Raw genomic sequence first — 26,549 nt, 5'->3', positions numbered from 1 at the left:
TAGATCTAAGAATAATATGAATTTCCAATGATCACAATAGTGAGAAAAGACACTGCACAATGTTTTTCAAATATTTTAGTCTTATCTCTACTATTTAAAAATATTTTGTGTCAGATATTGAAAGTAATTCAACCATCCTTATCTTACAAATTATATCACTGAAACTGTAAGAAACTATAAAAAGATGGCTACTAGGTGATGATCTAGGAAAGAAATAGGAGGGAGGAGGAAGGCTGAAGGCTTTAACAGCATATTTCTTAAGTTTTATTTTGAATTGTGACTATATTATTATCTACTTTAAAAATATATACATTAAAATAGTATATATATATATTACAAAATAAAGGGTAAATTTGAATTAATTCAATTATTTTGTTTTTTGTTTGCTGGACTTAGGATATCAGGAGACTTTTAAGTCAGAATTAGATAACTATTATTTTTGTTGTTGCTAATCCTCACCTGAGAATATTTTTCTTTTTCTTTTTTTCTTTTTTTAATAAATCTTTATTGTTCATATTATTACAAAAGTTCCTCATTTTTCCCCCTCCACCAGGTTCCCACCCCACCCTCTGCCCTTTCCCCACCCCCTATTGTCCTCATCCATAGGTGCACAGTTTATGTTCAGTCTCATCCTAAACCCCCCTCTCCCCCTTTCCCCAAGAATCGTCAGTCCACTCCCTTCTATACCTCTGATTCTATTATATTCACCAGTTAATATTGTTCATCAGATTTTTTTTTAATTCCCTTGGTTTTGAGATTCACATGTTGATAGTTACATATTTGTTGTTCATAGTTTTTATCTTTATTTACTTTCTCTTCTAAAAGAACCCCCTTCAGCAATTCATATAATTCTGGTTTGGCTGTGATGAACTCCTTTAGCTTTTTTTTATTAGTGAAGCTCTTTATCTGGCCTTCAATTCTGAGTGATAGCTTTGCTGGGTAGATTATTTTTGGCTGTAGGTTCTTGCTATTCATTAACTTGAATATTTCTTGCCATTCTCGTCTGGACTGCATGGTTTCTGTTGAGAAATCAGCTGACAATCGTATGGGTGCTCCTTTATAGGTAACTACCTGCTTTGCTCTTGCTGCTTTTAATATTCTCTCTTTGTCTTTTGCTCTTGGAATTTTAATTATGATGTGTCTTGGTGTGGTCTTCTTTGGATTCCTTTTGTTTGGAGTTCTGTGCACTTCCTGGACTTGTAAGTCTAATTCTTTCACCAGGTGGGGGAAGTTTTCTGTCACTATTTCTTTCAGTATGTTTTTGATATCTTGCTCTCTCTCATCTTCTGGGACCCCCATAATTCTGATGTTGGTTCGCTTGAAGTTATCCCAGAGGTTTCTTAAATCATCTTCAACTTTCTGGATTCTCTTGACTTCTTGCTTCTGTGGAGGAGTATCTTCTGGCTCTTTATGTTCCAAATATTTGACTTGATTCTTGCGATCTTCCATTTTGTTTTTAGGAGTCTGTATAATATTTTTTATTTCAGACAATGTATTCTTTATATCTTGTTGATCCCTTATTAGTTCTTGTTGATCCCTTATTAGTTCTTGTTGATGCCTTAATAGTTCTTGTTGATCCCTTTTCATCTCCTCATAGATCTTATCAACCTTTTCTAGGAAATTCTTAAAAAACCTTATAAGCGTGGTTTTGAACTCTATATCCAGTCTCTTCTTTTCCTCCATTTCTTTTGTTTGTGATCTAATTCCTTGTCTTGGCATTTTCACAATTTCCCTGAGTTGGTAGGGTGGCTTTGTGTGCTAAGGTGTACTATATGGTTCAGTGAGTCAGCCTCCTAGTTACCTGAGGTGGGCAGTCTTGGTGTAGCCCTTTGTGGGCTGTGTGTGCAGTCTTGTTGTTAAGCCTTGCTTGTTGTTGGTATCACTGGGAAGTGTTGATCTCCAAGCCAATTGGCTTTGAGGATCAGAAGTGTCTCAGCTAGGAGGATTTCAGTATTCTGCTTGGATGGGCGGAGTCTAGGGGTGGCACAGACAAGCTTTGTTGAATCCCGCACAATTGGTTGTAGGCGCGCGCACCTCTTTGGTATAGGCGCAGACAATCTTTAGATTCCTGTCTGCCCCTCCCTAGGAGAGTCCTATTGGCAGCGAACGAGGAACCTAGCCACTGGAAGGGCCTCTATGCTCTGCTTGGATGGGGTGTAGTCTCAGGTGGTGCAGACAAGCTTTATTCAGCCCCTCCCTACGAGGGCCTGGTTTCTGAGTCCCACAGTAATGGCCGCTGGCTTCACACACCTCCGAGAGATCTCTGCCCACTGCCTGACAGACTGGCCTCTCCCTGTCTGGGACCGTCTGTCAGCGCAACAGGGTGGTTTTGTTTTCCTCCGGAACAAGAAAGCCAGCCACGCATTAGCTGTCCGCCCTCTCCGTGCGCAGGGAGTAAGCTGGTAGCGAACTCAGCCCGCCCTCTCTGTGCTCCGCAAGCCAGCCGGCAGCGAACTCTGCCGCCGCTTTTTCGCGCACACAGTTTTCTGTACCTTCACAGTTCCTGAGGGTCAGCGCGCCTTCTCTCTCCTTCCCAGATGGTAGAGCCCCCCTTCAGCCAGCCGTCCAGCGCTTCGGGGTGATGTTTCCCCCGTTTTTCAGTTCTAAATTCAAACTTGTTGTGGTAGGCTGCATTCGGGTGTCTGCCCTATGCCGCCATCTTGGTTGTCTCCCCTAAGAATATTTTTCCATTGATTTTTAGAGTGTATGGAACGGAAGGGGTGAGACAAAGAGAGATAGAAACATCGATTGGTTGTTTCGCAGAGGCTGGGGATAGAGACTGCAATTGAGGTATGTGCCCTTGATTGAAATTGAACCCGTGACCCTTTAGTTCACAAACAGACTGAGCCAAACTAGCTAGGGTGATAACTATATTATTTTGGCATATAATTGTTCCATTTTAACGGGTAATAATGCAAATTAATTATATTGATTCACAAAACATTTTATGTTATGTCACACTGAATTTATCACAAAAAAAGCTAAATAACTCTTTCACCTCAGCATGGTTGAGTTCTCCATCTTCTTCCTCATAGGGCCCACCAAAGATGAAGGCATCAGGAATGTTATTAGCTCCTGGAGCCAGAATGTTAGCAATAGGCCATTTTTTGGGCCGGGGAGTGGGTTCTCTTTCCCCTCCAAGCTTCAGAGTTCCATTCCTGAAGACAATAGGATAGTCTTTCTGCAGAAATAAATACCATACATTAAGAGATTTTGTAAAAGACTTTGGACAAAATGGACTAATGAAATGTCATTATTGTTTTTGTTAATCCTCCCCTGAGGATATTTTTTCCATTGATTTTTAGAGAAAGTGGAAGGGATGGGGAGAGACACAGAAACTTCAAGGTGAGGCAGACACATCAGTTGGTTAACTCCCTCACGAGCCCCAATCAGTGCCAGGGACTGAATCTGCAACCCAGGTACCTGCCCTTGACCAGAAACCAAACCTGAGCCCATTTGTTGTGCAGGTTGATGCTCTAACAACTTAGCCACACTAGTCAAGGGTTGAAGTGTCCTTTCAATGCAATGCTGGGTATTATCTAACAGACTCTTCTGTAACTATCAGATTCTGTAGAAGGGCCTCTGCCCTTCATTATCTTTGTGCTATGTTATAATTTTGTCATTTATTAAAAATTTATGATAACTCAAAATATTCTTGTCCATAGATATGCAAATGTACTTTGTCCAGTGGAGATGTAACTGATTATTGCCCTGTGGCTGGTAACAAGGTTTGAATTATTAACAGATTTTTTTTAAAATATATTTTTATTGATTTTGTACAGAGAGAAAGGGAGATAGAGAGTTAGAAACATCGATGAGAGAGAGTCATCAATCAGCTGCCTCTTGCACACTCCCTTCTGGGGATATGCCCACAACCAAGGTACATGCCCTTGACCGGAATCGAACCCGGGACTTTTCAGTTCCCAAGCCGACGCTCTATCCATTGAGCCAAACAGGTTTCGGCTGAATTATTAACAGATTTATTCCACCCAGCCAGTGTTGTTCAGAGAATGAACATGAATCCAGGAACCAAGAGGTTTGATTCTCCATCAGGACACATGCCCAGGTTGTAGGCTCTATCCCCAAGAGGGGTTGTGCAGGAGGTAGCTGATCAGTGATGTTTCTCTCTCTGCAATGTTTCTAACTCTCTATCCCTCTGCCTTCCTCTCTCTTTAAAACTCAATAAAAGAAAAAACTTAATTTCAATAGTCCTGATTGCTTATATATGGGTCGTTTCTTCAGATTCTCCTTTGAACTGATTTAAAATCTTTTTGTCATTTTATATTTATACTATAAATATAGAGAATAAGTGTTTAGAATTCGTGCACAGTTGGGGTTCCTCAGCCTGGCCAGCGATCGAGGCCAACCAGGGTCATCTCGCCCAGTCCTGATCAGTGCTGATCTGGGCCAGTTGGGTGGAGGGAACACAGGAGGTTGGCTGTGGAAGCACAATGACCACCAGAGGGCAGCTCCTGCATTGAGCATCTGTCCCCTGGTGGTTTGCGCATCATAGCAACTGGTCGTTCAGTAGTTTAGGCTTTTATACAGATAAGGGTTATGTTGTAGCTTTTTAAAAATTATCTTTTAAAAAACAAACTTAAATTTGACAAAGACCTACAATTTAGATATTTATAATTTATCTAAAATATATCTGCAATAGGAAATTAGTAAAGATGTAAATAGAAAATCAAAAGTACAATGAAATACCACCTCACATCTATTAGAATGGCTATTATCAACAACACAGGTAATAACAAGTGTTGGAGAAAAAGAAACTCTCACTTATTGCTGGTGGGAATGTAAACTAGCACAGCCACTATGAAAAACAGTATGGTGGTTCCTTGAAAAATTAAGAATAGAGTTATCATATGACCCAGGAATACCTCTTCTGGATATCTACCAAAAAAACTAGAAAATATTTATTTGCAAAGATTTATGCACCTTTATGTTCATTGTAGTACCCTGCTTGCCCGAAAATAAGACAGTGTCTTACATTAATTTTTTCTCACAAAGTTGCGCTAGGTCTTATTTTCAGGGGATGTCTTATCTTTCCATGCGCTAGGTCTTATTTTCGGAGGATGTCTTATTTTCAGGGAAACACGGTATTAGTCACAGTGACTAAGACATGTAGACAAAGTGTCCTTCAATAGACAATTGAATAAAGAAGATATGGTACATATATACTATGGAATACTACTCAGCCATAAGATGAAATATTGCCTATTGCAATAACATGGATGGATCTTGACAATATGTGCTAAACAAAATAAGACAGAGAGGATCCAAGATGGCAACATAGGTAAACACACCTAAACTGCTGCCATGCACAATAATTTCAAAACTACCCAGAACTACGGGAAGCTGGCTGAAAGGAAACTACAACTAGACTGAGAGAAAAAGGAGCATTTAGGTCACAAGCGCTGAAAAACTGAGGTACAAGGATGTATGCGCGATACAGGCAGGAGGCGGATCTCGGCTGGTGAAGAGCATTGCTTTCTCACCCGAAGAGAGACAAGCTCCCAATGTCTCTGAAATCCAGTTTCTGGAAAGAAGCTGGACTGTCAGCCATCGGGTTGGAAAGTGAGGGCGGCTTGCTTGCAGAGCTGCGGCAATAATAATTGTTTGCTGTGCTGGGACACGAGACACGGGGACGCAGTCAGAGAGGCAGAGACTGCTGGCTGGCAGCCATTACTGTTTGCCATGCCCTGGCCTAGTGACGCCCCGAGACTCTACCCTGAGACTTCTCCCAGCACAATCTACAAACACACCCAAGTTCCAAGCAGCGGCTTTTGCATATGGATGGCCTTCTCTATTGCAGTTTAACCTAGCAAACTTGTAACCTGGTGCAGACAGCTCAAAAGCTTCCAAGCTCCAAGCAGGGAGGAGAGGACTTTGGTTCTCACTGTAGCTCCTGTAGCGAAGCCTCAGGCAGTAGCTGAACTGCACTCCCTTGGAGATCCAGAAGCCAGTGTACCTAGTGGTCAGTGTGAGACACCGGATTTCAACTCCTCACATCTATAAGTGTCACATTCAGGAGGTGGACTCAATGAGCACCAAAGCATCACTGAAACAAGGCCTGCATCATAAGTGTGTCTCCAGTGCAGCAGTTCTTCCATTATAGACACAGCGGGTCATCACAGATAATTGGCCTGGAGGTCAATTCCTCCCAGTGCACCAATGGCAATCAAAGCTTAACTAAACCAAGACTTTGCATTAAGCCCACAAAGGGGTGTACCAAGAGCAACCATCTCAGGTGATTGGGGAAGCTGAGCTACTGGTCCCTATAGGTCACCTACCACACAAAGCCACTCCATTAATACAGGGAGGCAACCAAAATGCAGAAACACAGAAGCATGCCACAGATGGGATAGATGGAGGAAAGTAAACTACTGGACAACACAGAGTTCAGAATCACATTTATAAGATTACTCAAGAATCTCCTAAAAACCACTGAGAAACTTGAAAAGACCTTCAAGGACCTTAATGAGAATACAAAAAAAAAAAAAAAAAAAAAAAAAGGAAAAGGACCAGTTAGAAATTAAGCATACACTGTCTGAAATAAAGAATATACAGAAACTCAACTGTAGATCAACGTTCCCCAAGAGTCAAACCAAAGATCTGGAATATGAGGAAACAAAAAACACCCAACCAGAGGAGCAGAAAGAAAGCAGAATCCAAAAGTGTGAGGATAGTGTAAGGAGCCTCTGGGACAGCTTTAAGTGTACCAACATCCAGATTTTTGGGGTGCCAGAAGAAGAGAGAGAGCAGAACATTGAAGGCCTATTGAAAGAAATAATGACAGAAAACTTTTTCTAACTGGTGAAAGAAATAGACTTACAAGACCAGGAAGCGCATAAACAAGAGGAATCCAAAGAGGACCACACCAAGACACATCATAATTAAAATGCCAAGAGCAATAGACAAAGAGAGAATCTTGAAAGCAGCAAGAGAAAAACAGTTACCTACGAGGGTGTACCCCTATGATTGTCAACTGATTTCTCAACAGAAACTATGCGGGCCAGAAGGGAGTGGCAAGAAATATTCAAAGTGATGAACAGCAAGAACCTACAGTCAAGATTACTCTACCCAGCAAAGCTATTATTCAGAATTGTAGGTCAGATAAAGAGATTTACAGACAAGATAAAGCTAAAGGAGTTCATCACCACCAAACCAGGATTACATGATATTCTTTAAGAAGAGGAGGAAGAAGAAAAAGGTAAAGGTAAAAACTATGAACAACAAAAAGACATCAAAGAACAAGGTCCCAAGTTCGATTCAGGTCAAGGGCTTGTACCTTGGTTGCAGGCACATCCCCAGTAGGGGGTGTGCAAGAGGCAGCTGATCGATGTCTCTCTCTCATCGATGTTTCTAGCTCTCTATCCTTCTACCTTCCTCTCTGTGAAAAATCAATAAAAATATAAATAAAAAAAAAGACATCAAATACATACCTACCAACAAGTGAATCTAAAAGTCAAGTGAATAAAAAATCTGAAGAACAGAATAGACTGGTGAATATAATAGAATCAGGGACATAGAAAGGGAGTGGATTGACAATTCTTAGGGGAAAGGGGTAAGAGGGGTGTGAGAAGAGATTGGACAAAAGTCTTATATCTATGGATGAAGACAGTGGCAGGGGGTAAGGGCATGGGGTGGGTTGAGAATCAGGTGGAGGGGAGCAATGGGGGGGGGGAAGGAACACCTGTAATAATCTGAACAATAAAGATTTATTATATTAAAAAAAAAAAATAAGACAGCCGAAACCGGTTTGGCTCAGTGGATAGAGCGTTGGTCTGTGGACTGAAAGGTCCCAGGTTTGATTCTGGTCAAGGGCATGTACATTGGTTGCGGGCACATCCCTAGTAGGGGGTGTGCAAGAGGCAGCTGGTCAATGTTTCTCTGTCATCGATGTTTCTAACTCTTTATTCCTCTCTCCCTTCCTCTCTGTAAAAAATCAATAAAATATATTTTTAACAATAAATAAATAAATAAATAAATAAATATTGTAATAAGACAGAACAAGCTAAGAACCATATGATTTCATTTATATGTGGGATATAAAACTGAAACTCATAAACACAGATTGATAACAGTATGATGGCTACAAGAGGGAAGAGGGTGAGGAGGAGGTATTAGGTAAAGGAGTCAAATATATGGTGACCGAAGATGATTTGATTTTGGTTTGTGGGCACACAATGCAATATGCAAAGCATGTATTATAGAAATGTACACTTGAAACCTATATGACCCTATTAACCAATGTCACAGTAATATGTTTAATACAATAAAAAAGATACAACAGAGTAAAAAAGATAACCCAGAGAGTGGGGAAAAATATTTGCAAATTACATACCTGATAAGGGATTAATAGTTAAAATATACAGAGAGCTCCAAAGACTCAACAAGAACAAAAATGATTCAAGAATGGGCAAAGAACTTGAATATATATCCCCCCGACCACCAAAAAAATACAAATGGCCATTACGCACATGAAAAGATGTTCAAAATCATTAGTCATTTGGAAATGCAAATAAAAACTTCAAGGAGATGCTACTTCACACCTGTGACATTGTCTTTTATTTAAAAAAAAGCAAACAGAAAATAAGTGTTAGCAAGGATGTGGAGAAATTGGAACTTTGTGTACAGCTGATAGGATGTAAAATGCTGAAGAGAAATTGGAGGATTCTTTACTGAAAATTTAAAGTGGCAATATAACAGATAGGAGTATTAACTAATTACACCCTTTTAGTGAGCAGTTTGGAAATCTCTATCAAGAGCCTCAAAAGATCCATACATACCGTATTTTTTGGACCATAAGACGCACTTTTCCCCCCCCCAGAAGTGGGGGGGAAAAGTCCCTGCGTCTTATGGTCCAAATATAGCCTACACATATACTTTAAAAAAAAAGTTTTTTTACTTGCCCGGCTCTGTGTGGTCTCTGTGTGCTTGCCTGGCTCTAAAATGGTTCTAAATGCTGCTGTTTACTTTACAGGGTTGATTACATGTGTTTATGACTGTGATGTTGGGTTTTAATGCACATAAAATATTTTAGGACACTATTTGTTTCAGAATCTTTTTTTCTTCATTCCCCTTCTCTAAAAACTGGTGCGTCTTATGGTCCGAAAAATACGGTAATGATTCTATAGAAATTTGGACTAAGAAAATAATCTGAAATTAAGGGAAAGTTGTTGTTTGTTTTTTTAATTCTCACTGATGACATGCTTTTGATTTTAGAGAGTGAAGACAGGAGAGAGTGAATGAACCATTGATGTGTGAATGAACAGAGATTAGTTGCCTCCTGCCCCAACCCTGACCAATGATCAACCCGGCAACCTGGATATGTGCCCTGAGGGGAATTAAACCTGTGGCCTTTCAAGTGTGCAGGATGGTATTCCAACCAACTGAGCCTCACTGGCCAGGGCAAGAGGGAGTTTTTTATATAAAGTACATTATACAAAATCCACAAAACATATGCATAAGGTAATCTGTATAGAAATACACCCAAAGGTTTGTCAACTTAAAGACATTTTTACATATTTTCCATCCTAAAGTATTTATTTATATAAATTATATATAATCTATACTATATTAAATATAATATACTGTATAAATTATAAACATAAACATCTATTTATAACACAGAAATAAACTTTATTTTTTAAGCCTAAAATAAATCTCAGCCATTAGCAGAGCTTGCTTTGAATGAAATCTTAGCAGGTGAAGAAGAGATGCCCATATGAGAGTTTAAATACCTATATAATAAAGAGATAATATGCAAATAGTCCATTACAGTGTCACAGTAATGACCAATTTGCATATTGACAGACCAGCAGATGCACATGCAGCAGGGGTCCTTGTGTGAGGCTCGCTTCCCTGCCTCACACAAGTCCCAAGTCCTCTTTTTCTCCTGGTGCACAACAAACACCCCCGTGACACCGCGCCCTGTCCGGCACTCTGCCCAGGATGCCACCAACTCCCCCCTGAGGTGGGGGGAGCTGAGGGGCGACACCTGAAAGGTGTGTGTGTGGGGGCGGGGGGGGCACGCATCAACAGTGACCCTGGGAGGTGTCGCGCATGCAAATCGAGAGGACGTGGACCCAACACCAGAAGGAAGGGCCTGGGCACAACAACAGAGAGTGCACAGACGACCTTCACACCACAGCTGTCCATTCATTCATCTGCCCGGTCCAACCCAGACCGGAGCTCACATCCTGGGCGGAATGTCCCTTTCCCTCTCCCCCCAGGACAAGCCGGGCCCAACCGTGCCTGCGCAAGCACGCCTGTTGCCTGTGAATTCTGGAGGGGAGTGGATGACAAACCACTCCAGGCATGGGAGTGGGCACGCTGAGGGGTGGGAAAGGCCTCCGCGTCCACCCCTTCAGCACTCAACAGGAGAAAAGACTTAACGCGCCCACAAATGCTCATGCGTGCACGTAAAGCTGTGGTCCCCGAGTTGGATGTATGCCGGCCCAGGCCGGCTGGACCCTCCCCCAACTCAGAGGTAAGACACAGCTGCTTCATCACTCAGCCCCTCAAAGCCAGTGCGAGAGGGGCCCGAGTGCACAAACAGAGGTAGCTACAGGTCCCAGAGAGGAAAGCACAGAATTTTTAATTAGCCTGTAAAAAGAGTAGAAGAGTAAAGGAGGAGGGAGGAGGTGGGGAAGAAGGGAAGGAGGGAGGGAAGAACTTTATAAACGAGTCAGTAGAGAACAGAGTTAAGGAAGGAAGGAGATATGAGTGAACTGTAGGAGCTATAATGAAAATCAAGTATAGTTGTGTACTGGGGGCAGATTTTAAAAGTATGAGTCAGAAGAAAAAAAAAGATAAATGATAGTGAATAATTAGGCATGTAGATAGATATTAAAACCGTGGAATTAAGTAGATAAGAGTTTATGGGAACAGTAGGATGAGAAGGAGGAGGTAAGAAAAGTTTTAAAAGGGAGCCAGTAGAACTTAAAAGAAGAATGGAAAGAAGGAAGAAATGGGGCAGGGAGCAAAGCAGGTCAGAGGGAGGAAGTGAAAAAAAAAATTAAGGTGGGAAGGAAGAAAAAGGGGAGGGAGAAGAGGGATAAAGATAAAGGAAAGAAGGAATGTGGGGGAGGAGGGAGGTAGGAGAAAGATGGGAAGAAGGATGATGGACAGAAGTAGGAAATAGGAGGAAAGAAAAGTTTATAAATGATGAGTCAGTAGGAAACAGTGGCACATAAAGTAGAGAGAAAAACTGTGTGAGAGGGAGAAGCCAATAAGGAAGTCAAATACAGTTGTGTGTGAAGGGGATAAGATTAAAAAAAAAAAAAAAAAAGTTAATAGGGGTGACCAGGCTGGCAGGGGAGGACAATTAGGGGTGATCAGGCCAGCAGGGGAGGACAGTTAGGGAGATCAGGCCAGCAGGGGAGAGCAGTTAGGGGAATCAGGCCAGTAGGCAGAGTGGTTAGAGCAGGCAGGCAGGTGAGTGTTAGGAACCAGAGGTCCCGGATTGTGAGAGGGATGTCCAGTTGTCAGTTGGATATCCCCCAAGGGCCTCTGCATTAAAAGGGTACAGGTCGGGCTGAGGGACACCCCCTCCCCCGTGCACAAATTTCGTGCATTGGGCCTCTAGTATATAAATATGTAGCTATAGGGCTTTACCTCTGCAGTTGATGGAACTTGCAGACCAACGATATAGTTCTGCACAGGCCCTATTGGCACGAAGGATTCAGGCACAGAGTAGGCAGCCTCCAATGTGACCTTTAGCAGATTTCCTCCTAATATCTGTGTTGCCGTCAATAATTGCTCTGGCACAGATACTTTAACTTCAAGACTGCACTGCTGGAGATGAGAATAAAAATGGCAGCAGAGTCAGTGGATGCTGCACGGGCATGCTCCCAGGAACAAACTGGAATTAAAACTAAAATTTTTTTTTTGTTGTCAAAAAAAATCATTCAACATTTTGAAAATACCAGAGACCTCTTTATCTCACTGAATATTTTTTTTCTTATCTCCTTTGAATATATCACTGTTCAAGGTAACAATGGTCAAGTTTATTTCATACAGAGGATTCAAATAACTTTCTCTAGTTATTTGGACAGAGATAGAGCCAAGGAAAGAACTAAGCTAGAGTGCTTCCCTTCTGCCATGCTCAGGTCAAGTATGTATACAAATACATACAGAAAAGGAATTGGAAGGTTCTATACTGAAATGTTAATAGTGTTTGCACATGAGTGAGTGAGACTGGGATACTTTTTTTGCTAGTCTATATTTTATGTTTATTCTATAATTCAAATGTAGTGCTTTTAAAAAAACTATGTTTTATTAAATATTTGAAAATTATATTCTTTAATATATTTTTATTTTTCAAATGTAAAAAAAGTGTTTTTTGGTAGCAGGAGTAAGCAAAATGAATAAATTTTTTTAGAGGAGCTGCCAAGAATTAGACATTAAAAATGTACCCAAGTAGGGCAGTCAAGACAACTAGTGTTTTTTAAAAAACAAAACAAAACAGAGAAGAGGCAAGAATTTGTTCATTTTCATTTTATTTCTTAGAAGTCAATATTAATAAGAACAATTAATATTATTATTAAAGAATTTATTTTCCATGCTAATGGGAAATTCCCAAATTATTTATCCAATAGAACTTCTGATTTGGTAAATGTAGTGCTTTTTAATAAAAACTATTTTTTTCAAATATATATCCATATGTAGATAAAGACAAATATGAATATGTGAAATTTTTATATAGTGTACAATAAAAAGTAGGTTTAAAATGTGTGCTTATATGTCAGACACTTTATTATAGCACTAGAAATATAAAGATGAAGACATCCTCATTCATTATGGAATTCATGCTATCATCAATAATATGTGAATTATGGACTCCTACACTAGGACTCTGCCTTATTTCTCTTTGTTTCCCAGAACCTAGCACTATGTGTGCCTGTAAAAAGAAGGTGCCTGATAATTTGGACTCAACTGAATTGAACCTTAACACCAGACAGATTTGTTAGACTGAATGGCAGGCTGAAACGTTGACAGTTAAAACCTGATTACCTTAACACCTGGCTGAAGAGGCTCTAGGGGAGAGCCTGGAACAGGGTGCAGCGGGATGGCTGTTTCAAATGAAATTTCTCCTGGAAAAAAAAAAAAAAAAAAGACCAAGTCAAGCCAAAAAAGGAAGGGTAGGCAAAGATAAATGTGCTCATCTTTTCATCAAACCCCTCAAATTCAATGAGGCTGACTTTTTGCATTTCACTGGAGTTAAATTTTATGAAGCTTGTTATATATGCTTTTGAGGAAATCATGCACCTCACCTTCCACTAAAGGAAGAAGGTCCACCACAGCTTGACCAAGGACTAAGGTCTTCTCATCTTTCTGTTTCTTCTCCTTTGGTAAAACCTCAATCATAGTTACTGGGAAAACCAAAACAAAGAAACGAGAGCATAGCTAACTCATTTATCAGATAACTGAGATGCGATAAGCAGTGCATTATCAAAGAAATTTAAGAGAAATGAATGTGACACCCAAGAAGGCACCATTATTGGTGGAAAATATTGGACCACCTTAGCGATTTTTTTCTGTGACAACTGTAATTTAAAAAAGTTATATATATAATGTTAGCAGATTTTAGAAATAACATTAAACTTACAGGTAAGTTTAGTGGAAATGACATTTTTATAATGTTGAGCATGCCTGTCTAAGAACATGGTAATCTTTTTCTTTTATTCAACCTCATGTTTGTCAATAGCATTTTTTTTTTACAGTTTGCTTATAAGGTTCACACTGTAATTAGTTAATGTCCCTTAAGTCTCTCTCTTTTTTTTTTTTTAATGTTTGCTATTTTTTTATATTTTATTGATTTTTTACAGATTGGAAGGGAGAGGGATAGAGAGTTAGAAACATCGATGAGAGAGAAACATAGATCAGCTGCCTCCTGGACATCCCCTACTGGGGATGTGCCCACAACCAAGGTACGTGCCCTTAACCAGACTCTAACCTGGGACTCTTCAGTCCACAGGCAGACGCTCTATCCACTGAACCAAACCAGCTAGGGCATCTTCTGCATTTTCTACATCCTGAAGTTGAAAAGTTAAATGGTTGATTTGAGATCTTTCTTGTTTCTTAATGTTAGCATTTTGAGCTATCAATGTCCCCCTTAGCACCACTTTTGCTACATCTAAGTTTTGGTATGTTGTGTTTCCATTTTATAACTTTCCTTGTGATTTCTTCTTTAAACCATTTGTTTAAAAGTGTGTTGTTTAGCCCTAGCCAGTTTGGCTCAGTGGACAGAGCGTCGGCCTGTGGACTGAAGGGTCCCAGGTTTGATTCCGGTCAAGGGCATGTATCTTTGTGGACACATAACCAGTAGGGAGTGTGCAGGAGGCAGCTGATCAATGTTTTTCTCTCATTGATGTTTCTAACTCTCTATCCCTATCCCTTACTCTCTGTAAAAAACCAATTAAAATATATTTTAAAAATAAAAATAACTGTGTCGTTTAATTTCCTAAATTTTCTGAATTTTTTGGTTTCTAACATTATTGATTTCTACCTTCTTGACACTGTATTTGTAGAAGATACTTTGTAAGTTTCTTTTTAAATGTATTAAGACTTAATATGTGGCCCAACATACGGTCTGTACTTGAAATATCCATGTGCACTTGAGAAGAATGTGTATTCTGTGGTTGTTGGGTAAAGTGTTCTGTATGTCATTTAGATGTAAGTAGTTTATTGTATTGTTTAAGTTCCCTATTTCTTTACTTATCCTCTATCTGGTTGTTCTTTCTATTACTATAAGTGAGATATCTGAAGTCTCCAACTACTGTTGTAGTACTATCCATTTCTCCTTTCAATTCTGTCAGGTTTGCTTTATATAGTTTAACTAGAGGCCCAGTGCATGAAATTTGTGCACAGAGTTGGGGGGTCCCTCAGCCCTGCCTGGACCCTCTCGCAATCTGAGACCACTAGTTTTTAACTGCTCACCTGCCTGCCTGATCACCCCTAACTTCTCGCCTGCATGCCTGTTTCAGATATTTCTAGGCAGTAGAAACTCTGAAATAAATAAGATCCAGGCCAGATTTCAAAAACTGCATCCGCTAGTAAGGGAGTCGAATTAACAACTGCTAGACAGTATGGTGAGTATACAGAAATAAATAGGGTTGCCAAGTAAAATACAAGATACCCACTTAAAATTTTAAATTTAAGATAAACAATTCATAATTTTTTTAGTATATCTCAAATTTTGTTTTTTGTTTTATTTAAATCTGGCAACTCTAAAGACAAGAACAAAAAAGAAAGGCTCCCAAGTCAGCTTAGGAGATAAGGGCTGCAAAGTTTAGTCATATACCAACAGGTCTCTGATACAAACTAGCAGGTAGCTCTCAAAGTATACCATGTCACACCTAGATTAGAAAGGTAAAGTGTGTCCATCTGTCCCAACAACATCTTCTATCACATCTCAGAATCTCCTCATAACATATTCATGTAATTAACATTTTTACAGGCACAAAGACTTACAGAACACAGGTTTGTGGGCGAGGTCATCTAAAGTGATTCCTCCTTCAGGATTGAACTCAAAACTGCTAGTGAAGTTGTATTTTGCAGTTCCTTCTGAAGAAACAGTAATTTTTGCTGAGTCTCCCAGAATTGCCTGATTAAATTCTGCACGAATGAAAGTAACTGGGGTATCTCCTTTGGAACCTTTCTGTTGACAGAAACATACTACTTTACAATTATATTCAAATAGAGGATTTTTCTACACATCTGGCAACCCATTTTTACTTGAACTAAATAGCATTTTCCATGTTCCCATATCAAGCTACATTACAAATACAAATGAAGTAGGTAGAAAGTCATTAAACAAATCTAATTATAATTAAATGCAACATTGTATTTATATGCCATAATGTTGAAGTTAAAAAAAATAACACTCATTATGTTTATAAAATTATATTGTGGAACGTGTGGAAAAATGAGAAAAACACATAAAAATAAATTACTGCCCTTGGCTCAGTGGATAGAGCGTCTGCCTGTGGACTGAAGGATCCCAGGTTCAATTCTGACTTAGGGCACATACCTAGGTTGGGGGCTTGATACCCAGTGTAGGGTGTGTAGGAGGCAGATCAATGATTCTCTCTCATCATTGATGTTTCTATCTCTCTTTCCCTCTCCTTTTCTCTAAAATCAATAAAAATACATTTAAAATAAATAACCTGTAATCTCTAGTATGCAAATACCATTAACATTTTCAAATATTTTTTCTAGTGTTTTGTTGTGAATACATATGTGTATTTCTTTGTGTGTGTGTATATATATGCACACATATTTATATATATCTTTTAAAACAAAGTAGAGGACATATATTACATCCTGCTTGTAAAGAGTTTTTTTATTTAATACTAAATGAATATTTTGCCATTTCATTATTATTATAATTTTAATAGTTTATATCATATTGTAATCTTATTATTTAAATTCATCAAATAAAATTAATCATAAAGGAAACTCTGGAAGACTTCAGAAAAAGGGAATAAATTGCTGACTAGGAAAACAAAAATGACTCCTTATTTTACCTGTTAAATTTTGTATTCAAATTACCAGATTCATATTCTAGACTGCCAATGAGAAGCAATGAGAGGGAAGGGCCCTTGCTATGTAAAGCCAGTAGATTGGTAGTATAGGATGATGCAAAACTCCATTCCCTCCCATTGTGTTCCCAACACAGCCTCCTCAACCCACAGATTTTGACAGAGAGATCTAAGCTCAAAAATAAATATACTTTCAAAAAATATGAATAAACTAGGGACTTCTCAGATTTCCAAAAATAACTTTACCAATTCATAGCCATCTGTCACAGTGATCTGCACAAGCTTCCCTGCTGATGTGATCTGCTCCATGTCAGCACCTGAACAAAGTCCCTCCGGTCTTCTTTGGTCCCTGTAAACATAATGAACGAACCTGTCCCCTCATATCCCGTAGCTGCACAAGTACTCACACTACTCATAACTAACCCCAGGGGAGAAGTTAGGGAAGTGCAATCGTCCAGCACTGTTTTGTGGTCTTTCCAACCTTTGCTGCTAGACAGGCAGGGCTTCAGGAAGCTGGTCACAAGGATGATTCCACTGATAGTGCTAAAAGGATCCTCATACATGTATCTGACCCATTAAGCACAAATTATCACAAAACAGAGAGGGTAGAATGCCATCTCCCCAATTCCCATTCCCCAAATCCTTCATAGTATTCTTTGGTAGCTTTTAAAGTGCAAAACTCCACTTGAAGGTTATTTAATCATCATCATCATCATCATATATATATATGGCAGGCACATAGAATGTTTAGTCCACTGGAAAAAGCTGTCACATGTGTCTCATTTAGTCAAAAATGTTTTCTAATTATTTTACAATACTGAGAACACCATTTAAAAAATAAATTGGATATCTGTGTATTTTTAAAGGTCATGTTTTCTGACTCAACTCAAAGTGGAACTTAATGCAATTCAAGTTACTATGCTAATTCTGTCTAGGACTGGTGGTACGAAATAATGAGATTTCTTCTTGCTGCCCCCAGACTTTAACATTATTCTGTCTCTTCAGAGCTTCACCTTCGTCTTCCCATTCACCTGAAAGTCTCCTATCGCTTGTTCAACACCACATCTCCAGGATCCTTCTGGCCTAAGTGGTCCTGACAGCCTAGCACGGTTTATGCTTGAAATGACCTTTTGTATTCGTTTTCTTTTTTCCTTTTCAATCGTACTACATGAATTGGGTCTTTACTAGCCTGACCCTGGACAAATGTCTAATTTCTCCGAGCCTCAGTTTCACCTACTGTAAAATGGATAACATTTCTGACCTGTTTCACCTTTGTTGTGGATATCCACTGTAATAGTAAAACTGTTTAACCTATTAAGCAAAGCACAAATGGCATTATTATATTCACTGCTTTTCTAAATGCTCAATTACCCCCTTAAAGGTAAGTAGTCGCCTTAGCTGATTTGACTCTGTGGACAGAGCCTCCACCCGCAGACTAAAGGGTGTCCCAGTTGGATTCTGGTCAAGGGCATTGTAGGCTCAGTCCCTGGCCCTGGTCAGAGCGTGTGGGGGAGGCAACCAATCGCTGTGGGTCTCTCACATCTCTATCTATCTATCTATCTATCTATCTATCTATCTATCTCTATTATCTATTTGTCTCTATCTTTCTATCTATCTCTGTATCTCCCCCTTCTTTCCACTCTCTGTAAAAATCAATGGAAATATGTCCTTGGGTGATGATTAACAAAAGAATAAAAGTAAAAGTAATCTGTCATTCATATTTACAGCCGCTAAGGGCCTGGCACCATGCCTGTTCTACAAGAGGCATTAGCGGCATATTGTTGAGTAATGAAGGCAAGAAATACGGCTAATTACAAGTTATGTCAGGGCCGTCAGGCAGGGACTCCTATTGCCCACACAAGGCGCGCATTTCTTGTCATCTGTTCAGAAGGTGCAGGAGGAGTCCGTTAGAAACAAGTGAGATGAAGGAGCCGGTGGGAGGAGGTGTGGTCTGCAGCGGGGCGCCGTCTGCGCCAAGCCAAGCCGGAGGGTCTCTGTCCCGCTGTGGGTGGGAGGCCTGGCTTGGCGGGGCGTCGCTTTAGTGGGGTCGGTGGCGTTTAGGTGCGTTTGGGGGGTGCAGCCGCGCAGGGATGCGCTTCAGCTCTGCCATTGCCGAGGCAGAGAGTGAGGGGACGGGTGTGGCCGCAGAGCGGGGTGGGGAGCCCGGGAAGAAGGGGTTTTCTGGGGAGACAGCTGTCTTACCTGCGACAGCCACAGCTGCGTTTTTCGCAACTATAGCAACCAATTACCTCTCGCGAGAACTTAGTGTCTGCAGTTACCAGAAGTGTCGTCTTCCTGGTCCCTCCCCCCCCCCCCCCCTCACGATAACGTTTGGAGGCAGAAACGGCCCAATGGAAATGTGAGTTTCTGCGCCTGCGCTCGGAACGCGTGCTGATTGGCCCGCTTAGTCCATCCTCCGCGGCGGCACGTTCCCTAGGCAACAGTTAGGGGCAAGTGCGAGGTTTTCCGCCTTTTAATTTTGCTATCTCAGCCCTTTTCTTTCACTATCCCTACGTAAATACGAAGGGTGGAAAAGGAAATTTACTTAAAGATAAAACCTTTATTAAATGTTTTTAAAAACACGTCATTTAAATCTCCAGTAAAAATGCAGGTAAGAGAATTTTAAAAGTGAGCCTCTCGGTGAGAGAAAAACGCTGCTTCTAGTGCTTAGTATTTCTATTATACAATATACAGACTTGAAGTACATGATGTAATGAAAGATTTCAATACAGTTCAAGTGTAACAATAGAGTTGGAATAGCAAAAAGCAATAGTAGACACCTGAGAAGGACCCAAGTGCCCATCAGCAGAAGAGTGGATAAACACATATATTCCCAAAATAGCATATTACAAAGCAGTCATAGCGTGGTGGAATCTTAGAATACATACATTAAAATGTTGCAATCTTTTAAAAAAAAATATATATATATATAGATAGATATATATAGATATATATATATATATATATATTGTTGATTTTTTTACAGAGAGGAAGGGAGAGGGATAGTTAGAAACATTGAAGAGAGAGAACTCGATCAGCTGCCTCCAGCAAGCCCCCTACTGGGGATGTGCCCACAAGCAAGGTACATGCCCCTGACTGGATTGGAACCCTCGACCCTTCAGTCCCCAGGCAGACTCTATCCATTGAGCCAAACAGGTTAGGGCAAAATGTTGCAATCTTAGCAGCCAGCTTGAAGGGGCTCCACTGGCCAAATCTGAGCATCAGTATAAGCAGTAATATGAACGAATGACAATCCACTAAATAAAATAAGAATACACAAGTTCACATTGATATAAATAAATGGAAAGGAAAGTTCTAACCATAGAATGCCACTCAGTAATGAAGAGGAAATAGTGAAAATAGAGAATTACCATTTGGCGCCCACTATAAAGGTGTTAATGATTCAGGCAGAAATCTTCAGTGGTTGATAGGGGGAGGTTTGATGAAGGTTAGGATATTAGCATGATTTTGAAATACTAATCAATCACAAAGGGGAAAACCAGATAATTGAAGAAACCAACATGATCAGGTTAACAAGGTTAGCATCACCAATGTTGGGAAGAGTCTGATGAGACTCACAGAGAAAAGGCAAAGCATCATTTTTGGTATTCCTGCCATGAGGGACCCAAATTTTAGGCCATCCTTTAGAAAGTAAGGCTGGTACTCTCTTAAAACTGTCAAGGATAAGAAAGACATGAACTGCTCCAGACCAAAGGATTCTCAAAATACATGGCAACTAAATGCAATATGTATTCTCCTATAGCTTTTTGGATAAGAAATGAAAAGGGACATTGCTGGGACGGTGGGGGAAAGGTGAATGGGCTTCGTGGGCTGGATGGTAGTGTTGTGCCAATACTGATTTCCTGATGTGGAAGGTCATTGACTGTTATGTCGGAGAGTGGCCTTGTTTGGGGGAAATACACACGGGAGTGTTTAGGAGTGATAGGACACCATGTCCGCTGTGAGCTCTGCTAACCATCCAAAGGTCCAGAAAAAGGCTAATGACAAGAGGTATGCATACACACACATACACAAACAGAGTGAGCAATGAGCCAATAAAATGCTAACTACTTCAAAATCTGGGTGAACAGGGACACGGGAGTTCTTTACACTGTTTTGGGCACTTTTCTATACATTTGAAATTACTTTAAAACAAAATTTTAAACTATACATACCACTCTGTGATAAGTGAGTTCTAAAATTAGCCAAGACCGGTTTGGCTCAATGGATAGAGCGTTGGCTTGGGGACTGAAGGGTCCCGGGTTCGATTCCAGTCAAGGGCATGTACCTTGGTTGCGGGCATATCCCAGTAGGGGGTGTGCAAGAGGCAGCTGATCGATGACTCTCTCTTATCGATGTTTCTAACTATCTCTCTCCCTTCCTCTCTGTACAAAATCAATAAAAAAAATAAAAATTGAATTAATGTGGAGATGCAAGGGACCCAGAATAGCCGACGCAATCTTGAAAAAACAGTTGGAAGACACACACTTCCCAATTTCTAACTTATAAAGCTCCTGTTATCACGTAATCTAGTACAGAAATCAAGATCTAAGGATAGAAATATAAATGGAATCAAACTGAGAGTTCAGAAATAAACCTTTACATTTATGGTTGATTTTTTTGCTTAATGGTGTCAAAACAATTCAATGAGGAAAGAACGGTCTTTTCAATAATGCTGGGACAACTTGCCCTACCCATTTGGCCCAGTGGATAGAGTGTTAGCCTGCAAACTGAAAGGCCCCACGTTTGGTTCCAATCAAGGGCTGTGGGCTCAATCCCCAGTGGGGTACTTGCAGGAGGCAGCAGGTCAATGATTATCTCTCATTATTGATGTTTATCTCTCTCTCCCTCTTCCTTCCTCTCTGAAATCAATATATATATATATATATATATATATATATATATATATATATATATAATATTTTTTAAATAATGCTAACAACTCGATATAGAAATGCAAAAGAAAGAAGATAACACCTCACACCATGTATAAAAATCAACTAAAATGTCAATAATTTAAATATAAGAACCAAAACTATAAAATTTTGGGGGGAAAAATAAGAGTAAATCATCCTGAGCTTACATTGGGCAATGGTTTCTTAGACATAACTCCCCAAAATACAAGTAACAAAAAAAAAAAGAAAAAGAAAAAGAAAGGAAATTGTACTTCATCAAATTTTAAAGTTCTGTGTATCAAAGGACACAATCAAGAAAATTTAGACAACCCACAGAATGGGAGAAAATACTTGTAAATCTAAATTGTGTGTGTGTGTATGGGGGGGGCGGCAAAAGTGGGTTTACAGTTGTGAGTACATTAAAGTTTATTTTGTATTAATTACTGTCCTATTTTCCAAATGAAAACTGTAAACCTACTTTTACCCAACCAGTATATAATTTTTAATATTTTAAAATTTTATTTCAGAGAGGAAGGAAGAGGGAGAGAGGGATAGAAACATCCACGAGAATCATTGATCTGCTGCCTCCTGCACGCCCCCTACAGGGGATCAAGCCTGAAACCTGGGCATGTGTTCTGAATGGGAATCAAACCTGTAACCTCCTAGTCCCTGGGTCAATGTTTAACTACTGAGCCACACAGGCCAGGCATATATGATTTTTTGTATGTTATGTTACATCATAAAAAAGCATTCTAGGTAGCAGAGATCCCCTCCCTGAGCAGCCAGTTCTTACAGATAGCAAAGGGCCAGCCAGGAGCGTGTCTTTGATCTGCAGACTAACCAATCCAGAGCTATACCTCCAGTATCTGGCTCTGCACCCCAGGAAGCTATAATTTCTCTACTTTAATCACCCCAGGGCCAGTTACCAGGCAATTGAAGGCCACTCGCATTTATTCAAACTAGCCAACCCTAATCTGTTTGCCTTGCCCTCCCTCCCCTTTCCCTCAGACACCCCAATGAAGGCCTAAGTACTCCCCCAGGCTCCTGACCACCCTGGCATCTTTCCCACGTGGCCCTGTGTGTGCAGTGCCTCCCCTCTCTAGGACATTTGAATATACTAAATTGTTTTTCTGAGCCTCTAGTCTATTGTGTTTCCTTTTGTGGCTACACCTGTTGTGAGTAAACCAAAATTTAATTTTAGATTGTAATAAAGAATAAAAAGCATTTATGTGAGCAAAGGAGTTGCAGTGTGGAGACATAGATTTAGGTAACAACCTAAATTGTGTTCCCCCAAGACAAAGGGGTGGCCATCTTTTATAGCAAAAGTCTGCGCCCAGGTTCTAAGTTAGGCCAGTTTTTTGTAAATGAGGTATCCAAACGGCACAGTTCTGATTGAAGGGCAGGTCTCAGTCCATTGGTAGAGAAAATGAAACCAGGATTTCCCTGCAGAGATGGACACGGGCAGGTCATAGGGCGGGAAGACAAGAGTTCAGTCTGAGGTTCTTCCAGGAATACAGAGAATGGGAGAAGCTCCTGACAGATAACCGTTAGACTCTTACTATACATAAAATTTGGGTCTTCAGTTTAAAGCAGGTTATGAAAAAGCTAGGAAAATCCCCTGGCAAGTGGAATGGGGAAACTGAGACAGAGAGTTATGCATCTGAGCAATTAACAGCCAGCTAACAAATCTCAAGACCTTATCCACCCTCACCAAGTGTTCCTGGAAAGGGACCAGGACCAAGGCAGACCTGCCTTGGCACAATCTGGAATGTGTGGGTTCTTGACTTCACGCAGGAAAGATTTCATGAAATGAGTCCAGGTAATTCTGAGAGTGCGCTTACTAAAGCTGGGGACAGTGAAACAAAGCAGGGGCTGAAGATGAAGGAGGCAAAACCTTAGCAATAGGACTGAGGCCAGATAGAGCTGAGTTGGCCCTCTGGACATGTGAGGAAGGGCCAGGCCTAGGCAAGGCTGCCTCGGTCCTTTAGAGAGGAAATCACAGAGGCAGAAAAAGTGAACCAGCTGGGCTGCATGGACTCGGGAAACAAGTTACAGAGGCAAAAGGAGGGACATTGGAGACAGGTTCCGGGAGTTGGCCCAAGATGAGCTGTCGCTGCTCACTGCTCCCCAGGTTGCAAGTCTCCTTGGAATCTTTAGAGCAAAAATACACGCCTGAGGAAAGGAGGATGAGGGCACAGACCTGCACAAGGGAGTATGCTGGGTCCTTTGTCTTGATTGTTTTTATGTTTTCTAAAGGCAGAAATTTTAGGGAAAGTCTCAGGGGAGAGTCTCAATATTAACAGAATATCGAATTTTGATATGCTGATGCATAAAAATGGTCATTCTCTGGTCAGTTTCACCTTCAGAGAATGTCACCAGTTCTCTCAGAGTTGGCTCCGTGGGTTGAGCATAGGCACTCATGCTCAAACCTAAAGGTCCCAGGTTTGATTCCAGCCAAGGGCACTTACCTCAGGCTCTATCCCTGGACCTGGTCGGGGCACATGAGGGAGGCAACCAATTGGTGTGTCTTTCTCACGTTGATGTTTCTCTCTGTGTGTCTTCCCTCTTCCACTCTCTCTAAAAATCAATAGGAAAATATTCTTGGGTGAGGATTAACAAAATAAAGAGCAACAAAAAAGAATGTCACCAGAAGGGACTGGGATCAAGGCTGGTCTGCTCTCCTCACTGTCTGGAATGTGTAAACCATTTGCTCCTAAGTGTCGTTGGTGAGGGAAGATAAGATCTCCTAATTTTATTAGCTGGCTGCAGATTCCTGGGCCATCTGCTTAGCTATCTATCTTGGTTTCCTCAATCCATTTGCCAAGGAATTTTCCTAGTTCCTTACTAACCTTCCTCACAAGGACACTAGGGAATAAATGGTTTACATCTTTCCTCCCCAACCAGAGAGAGGAACTTAAATCAGCCTAGTCAGGGAGGTAACAAACACCCAATTAGTGCCATTAGTGCCAGCCAAACAGAAGAATGGATAAAGTCAGAGGGATAAATAACTAAACAACAACCAAAAATGAGAGCCAGACAAATCTAAGAGGAGAAGCTGACCAGAGGATAATCTCAAACCCCCTACACACTCACTGTGATGCATCAGCACGTTAGAGGACACACCAGGAAAGCTGGTCAATATTCTGCTGAGATCCTCCCCTGAGCTCCCCTAAAATTCCCACTTTCAGAAAACAAATAAGGTCCCAGTGCATGCTCTCCCTTGAGCATGTCCAGGGCTCCCTCTCTTCAGGCGCCAACTTCCTTTCTCCTAAGCTCCAAGGGCCCAACTCTCCAGTGAGCCAATAGCAGTGCCCCCTGGCTCACTGCTGTGCCTATGGCTTTCATTAGTGAGTCTGGGCAGCCCAGCCTCGCTCACTTCTGTGACCTCCTTTCCCGCGTGTACTTCTGTCCTAAGGCCTACCTTTGTTTAACTATCCCAAGCTTTAATAAACACTCTAAAAATCACCTGGACTCGTGCCTTGAATTCTTTCCTTGAAGAAGTCAACCTCAGACCGTGCCACAGCTGACCTGCCTCAGCCCAGTCCCTTCCTGGAGGCAAGTTGCCCACGGGGAGAACATTTCGGAAGATAAATTTCTTCTTAAGCCCACGTGACTGACCGTATCATAAAGTAACACAAAACAAAATCATATCTGATAAGTGTCTACTATCCAGAATATATAAATAACCCTGCAACTTAACAACAAAAAGACCACACAATCTAAAAATGGGCAAGGTATTTGAATAGACATTTTTCTAAAGGACATATGCAAATAGCCAATAAACACAAGAAAATATCTCATTAGTCATTAGGGAAATGCAAATCAAGACCACAAAGATATCCTTGCCAGTTTGGCTCAGTGGATAGAGCATCGGCCTGTGGACTGAAAGGTCCCAGGTTCGATTCTAGTCAAGGGCACATGCCCGGGTTCTGGGCTCAATCCCCAGTGGGGAGCATGCAGGAGTCAGCCAATCAATGATTCTCATTATTGATGTTTCTATCTCTCTCCCTCTCCCTTCCTGTCTAAAATCAATAAAAATACATTTAAAAAAAAAAACACAAAGAGCCGGGACCGGTTTGGCTCAATGGATAGAGCGTTGGCTTGGGGACTGAAGGGACCCGGGTTCAATTCCGGTCAAGGGCATGTACCTTGGTTGCGGGCACATCCCCAGTAGGGGGTATGCAAGAGGCAGCTGATCGATGACTCTCTCTCATCGATGTTTCTAACTCTATCCCTTTCTCTTCCTCTCTGTACAAAATCAATAAAATATATTTAAAAAAAAAAAAAAAAAAAAAAAAAAAAAACACAAAGAGATAGACAATGATAGTGTTGGTGAGGATGAGGAGAAATTAGAAACCTTATTTGTTGCTGGTAGATGCTACTGCTTTGGAAAACAGTTTGGCAGATCATCAAAAAGTTAAACATGAAGATATCCTATGACCCAGCAATTCCTAGTTGCACAGCCAAGAGAAGTGAAAACATGTATCCACACAAAATTTGTACAAGAATGTTCATAACAGTATTGTTCATAATAACCAAAAAGTGAAAACAACCCACATGTCTATCAATGAATGGAGGTACAAACAAATGTATATATAATCTAAACAATGGATTGTTCAGCTATTAAATAGATGAAGTATTGATTTATGCTACAACTGATAGATCCTAAAAAACAGTATGCTAATTGAAAGGAGCCAGACACAAAGGCCACTTACTATATTACTTCATTCATATGAAAAGCCCCAAACAGGCAAATCCAGAGAGACAGAGTATGTATTAGTGATTGCCATGACATGGACAGGAGGAGGAATGAGGAGGGATTGCTAATGGGTATAAAGTTAACTGAACCTGAGACTCTTCAGTTCGAGGGCCACTACTCTATCAAACTGGGTAGGGCTAAATATATATACTTTTTAAATCAGAGGTCAATAAAGATATTTAGGGGGTTTTAATAGACATAAAAGTAGGCTATGTATTTTATGCATATAATACTTAATCCCTTTTAAAAGTTGCTACAAGCAATACTAATCTATTTCCTATGTGTAAAGATTAGTGTTTATGAGTATAGAATACTAATTTATATAAAATAAGATGTAAATTA

At 40.4% G+C, this 26,549-nt stretch overlaps 1 protein-coding gene across 1 annotated transcript in view; it reads right to left on the bottom strand.

Moving 5' to 3' along the window:
* The window catches only part of CFAP70 (cilia and flagella associated protein 70), a 70,432-nt gene extending 51,581 nt beyond the window's left edge, over positions 1-18,851 (bottom strand). The window contains 7 exon segments of the mRNA XM_045581736.1: positions 2,999-3,181; positions 11,626-11,805; positions 13,024-13,103; positions 13,284-13,382; positions 15,484-15,670; positions 16,800-16,902; positions 18,756-18,851. Of these exon segments, the coding sequence (XP_045437692.1) occupies positions 2,999-3,181; positions 11,626-11,805; positions 13,024-13,103; positions 13,284-13,382; positions 15,484-15,670; positions 16,800-16,862 (792 nt within the window). The 5' untranslated portion in view covers positions 16,863-16,902; positions 18,756-18,851.
* Positions 18,852-26,549: the final 7,698 nt, after the last annotated feature.

This window comes from Pipistrellus kuhlii, unplaced genomic scaffold (assembly GCF_014108245.1).
Source record: "Pipistrellus kuhlii isolate mPipKuh1 unplaced genomic scaffold, mPipKuh1.p scaffold_m20_p_15, whole genome shotgun sequence".
NCBI lineage: Eukaryota > Metazoa > Chordata > Mammalia > Chiroptera > Vespertilionidae > Pipistrellus > Pipistrellus kuhlii.
This window is presented reverse-complemented; position numbering and strand designations above follow the sequence as displayed.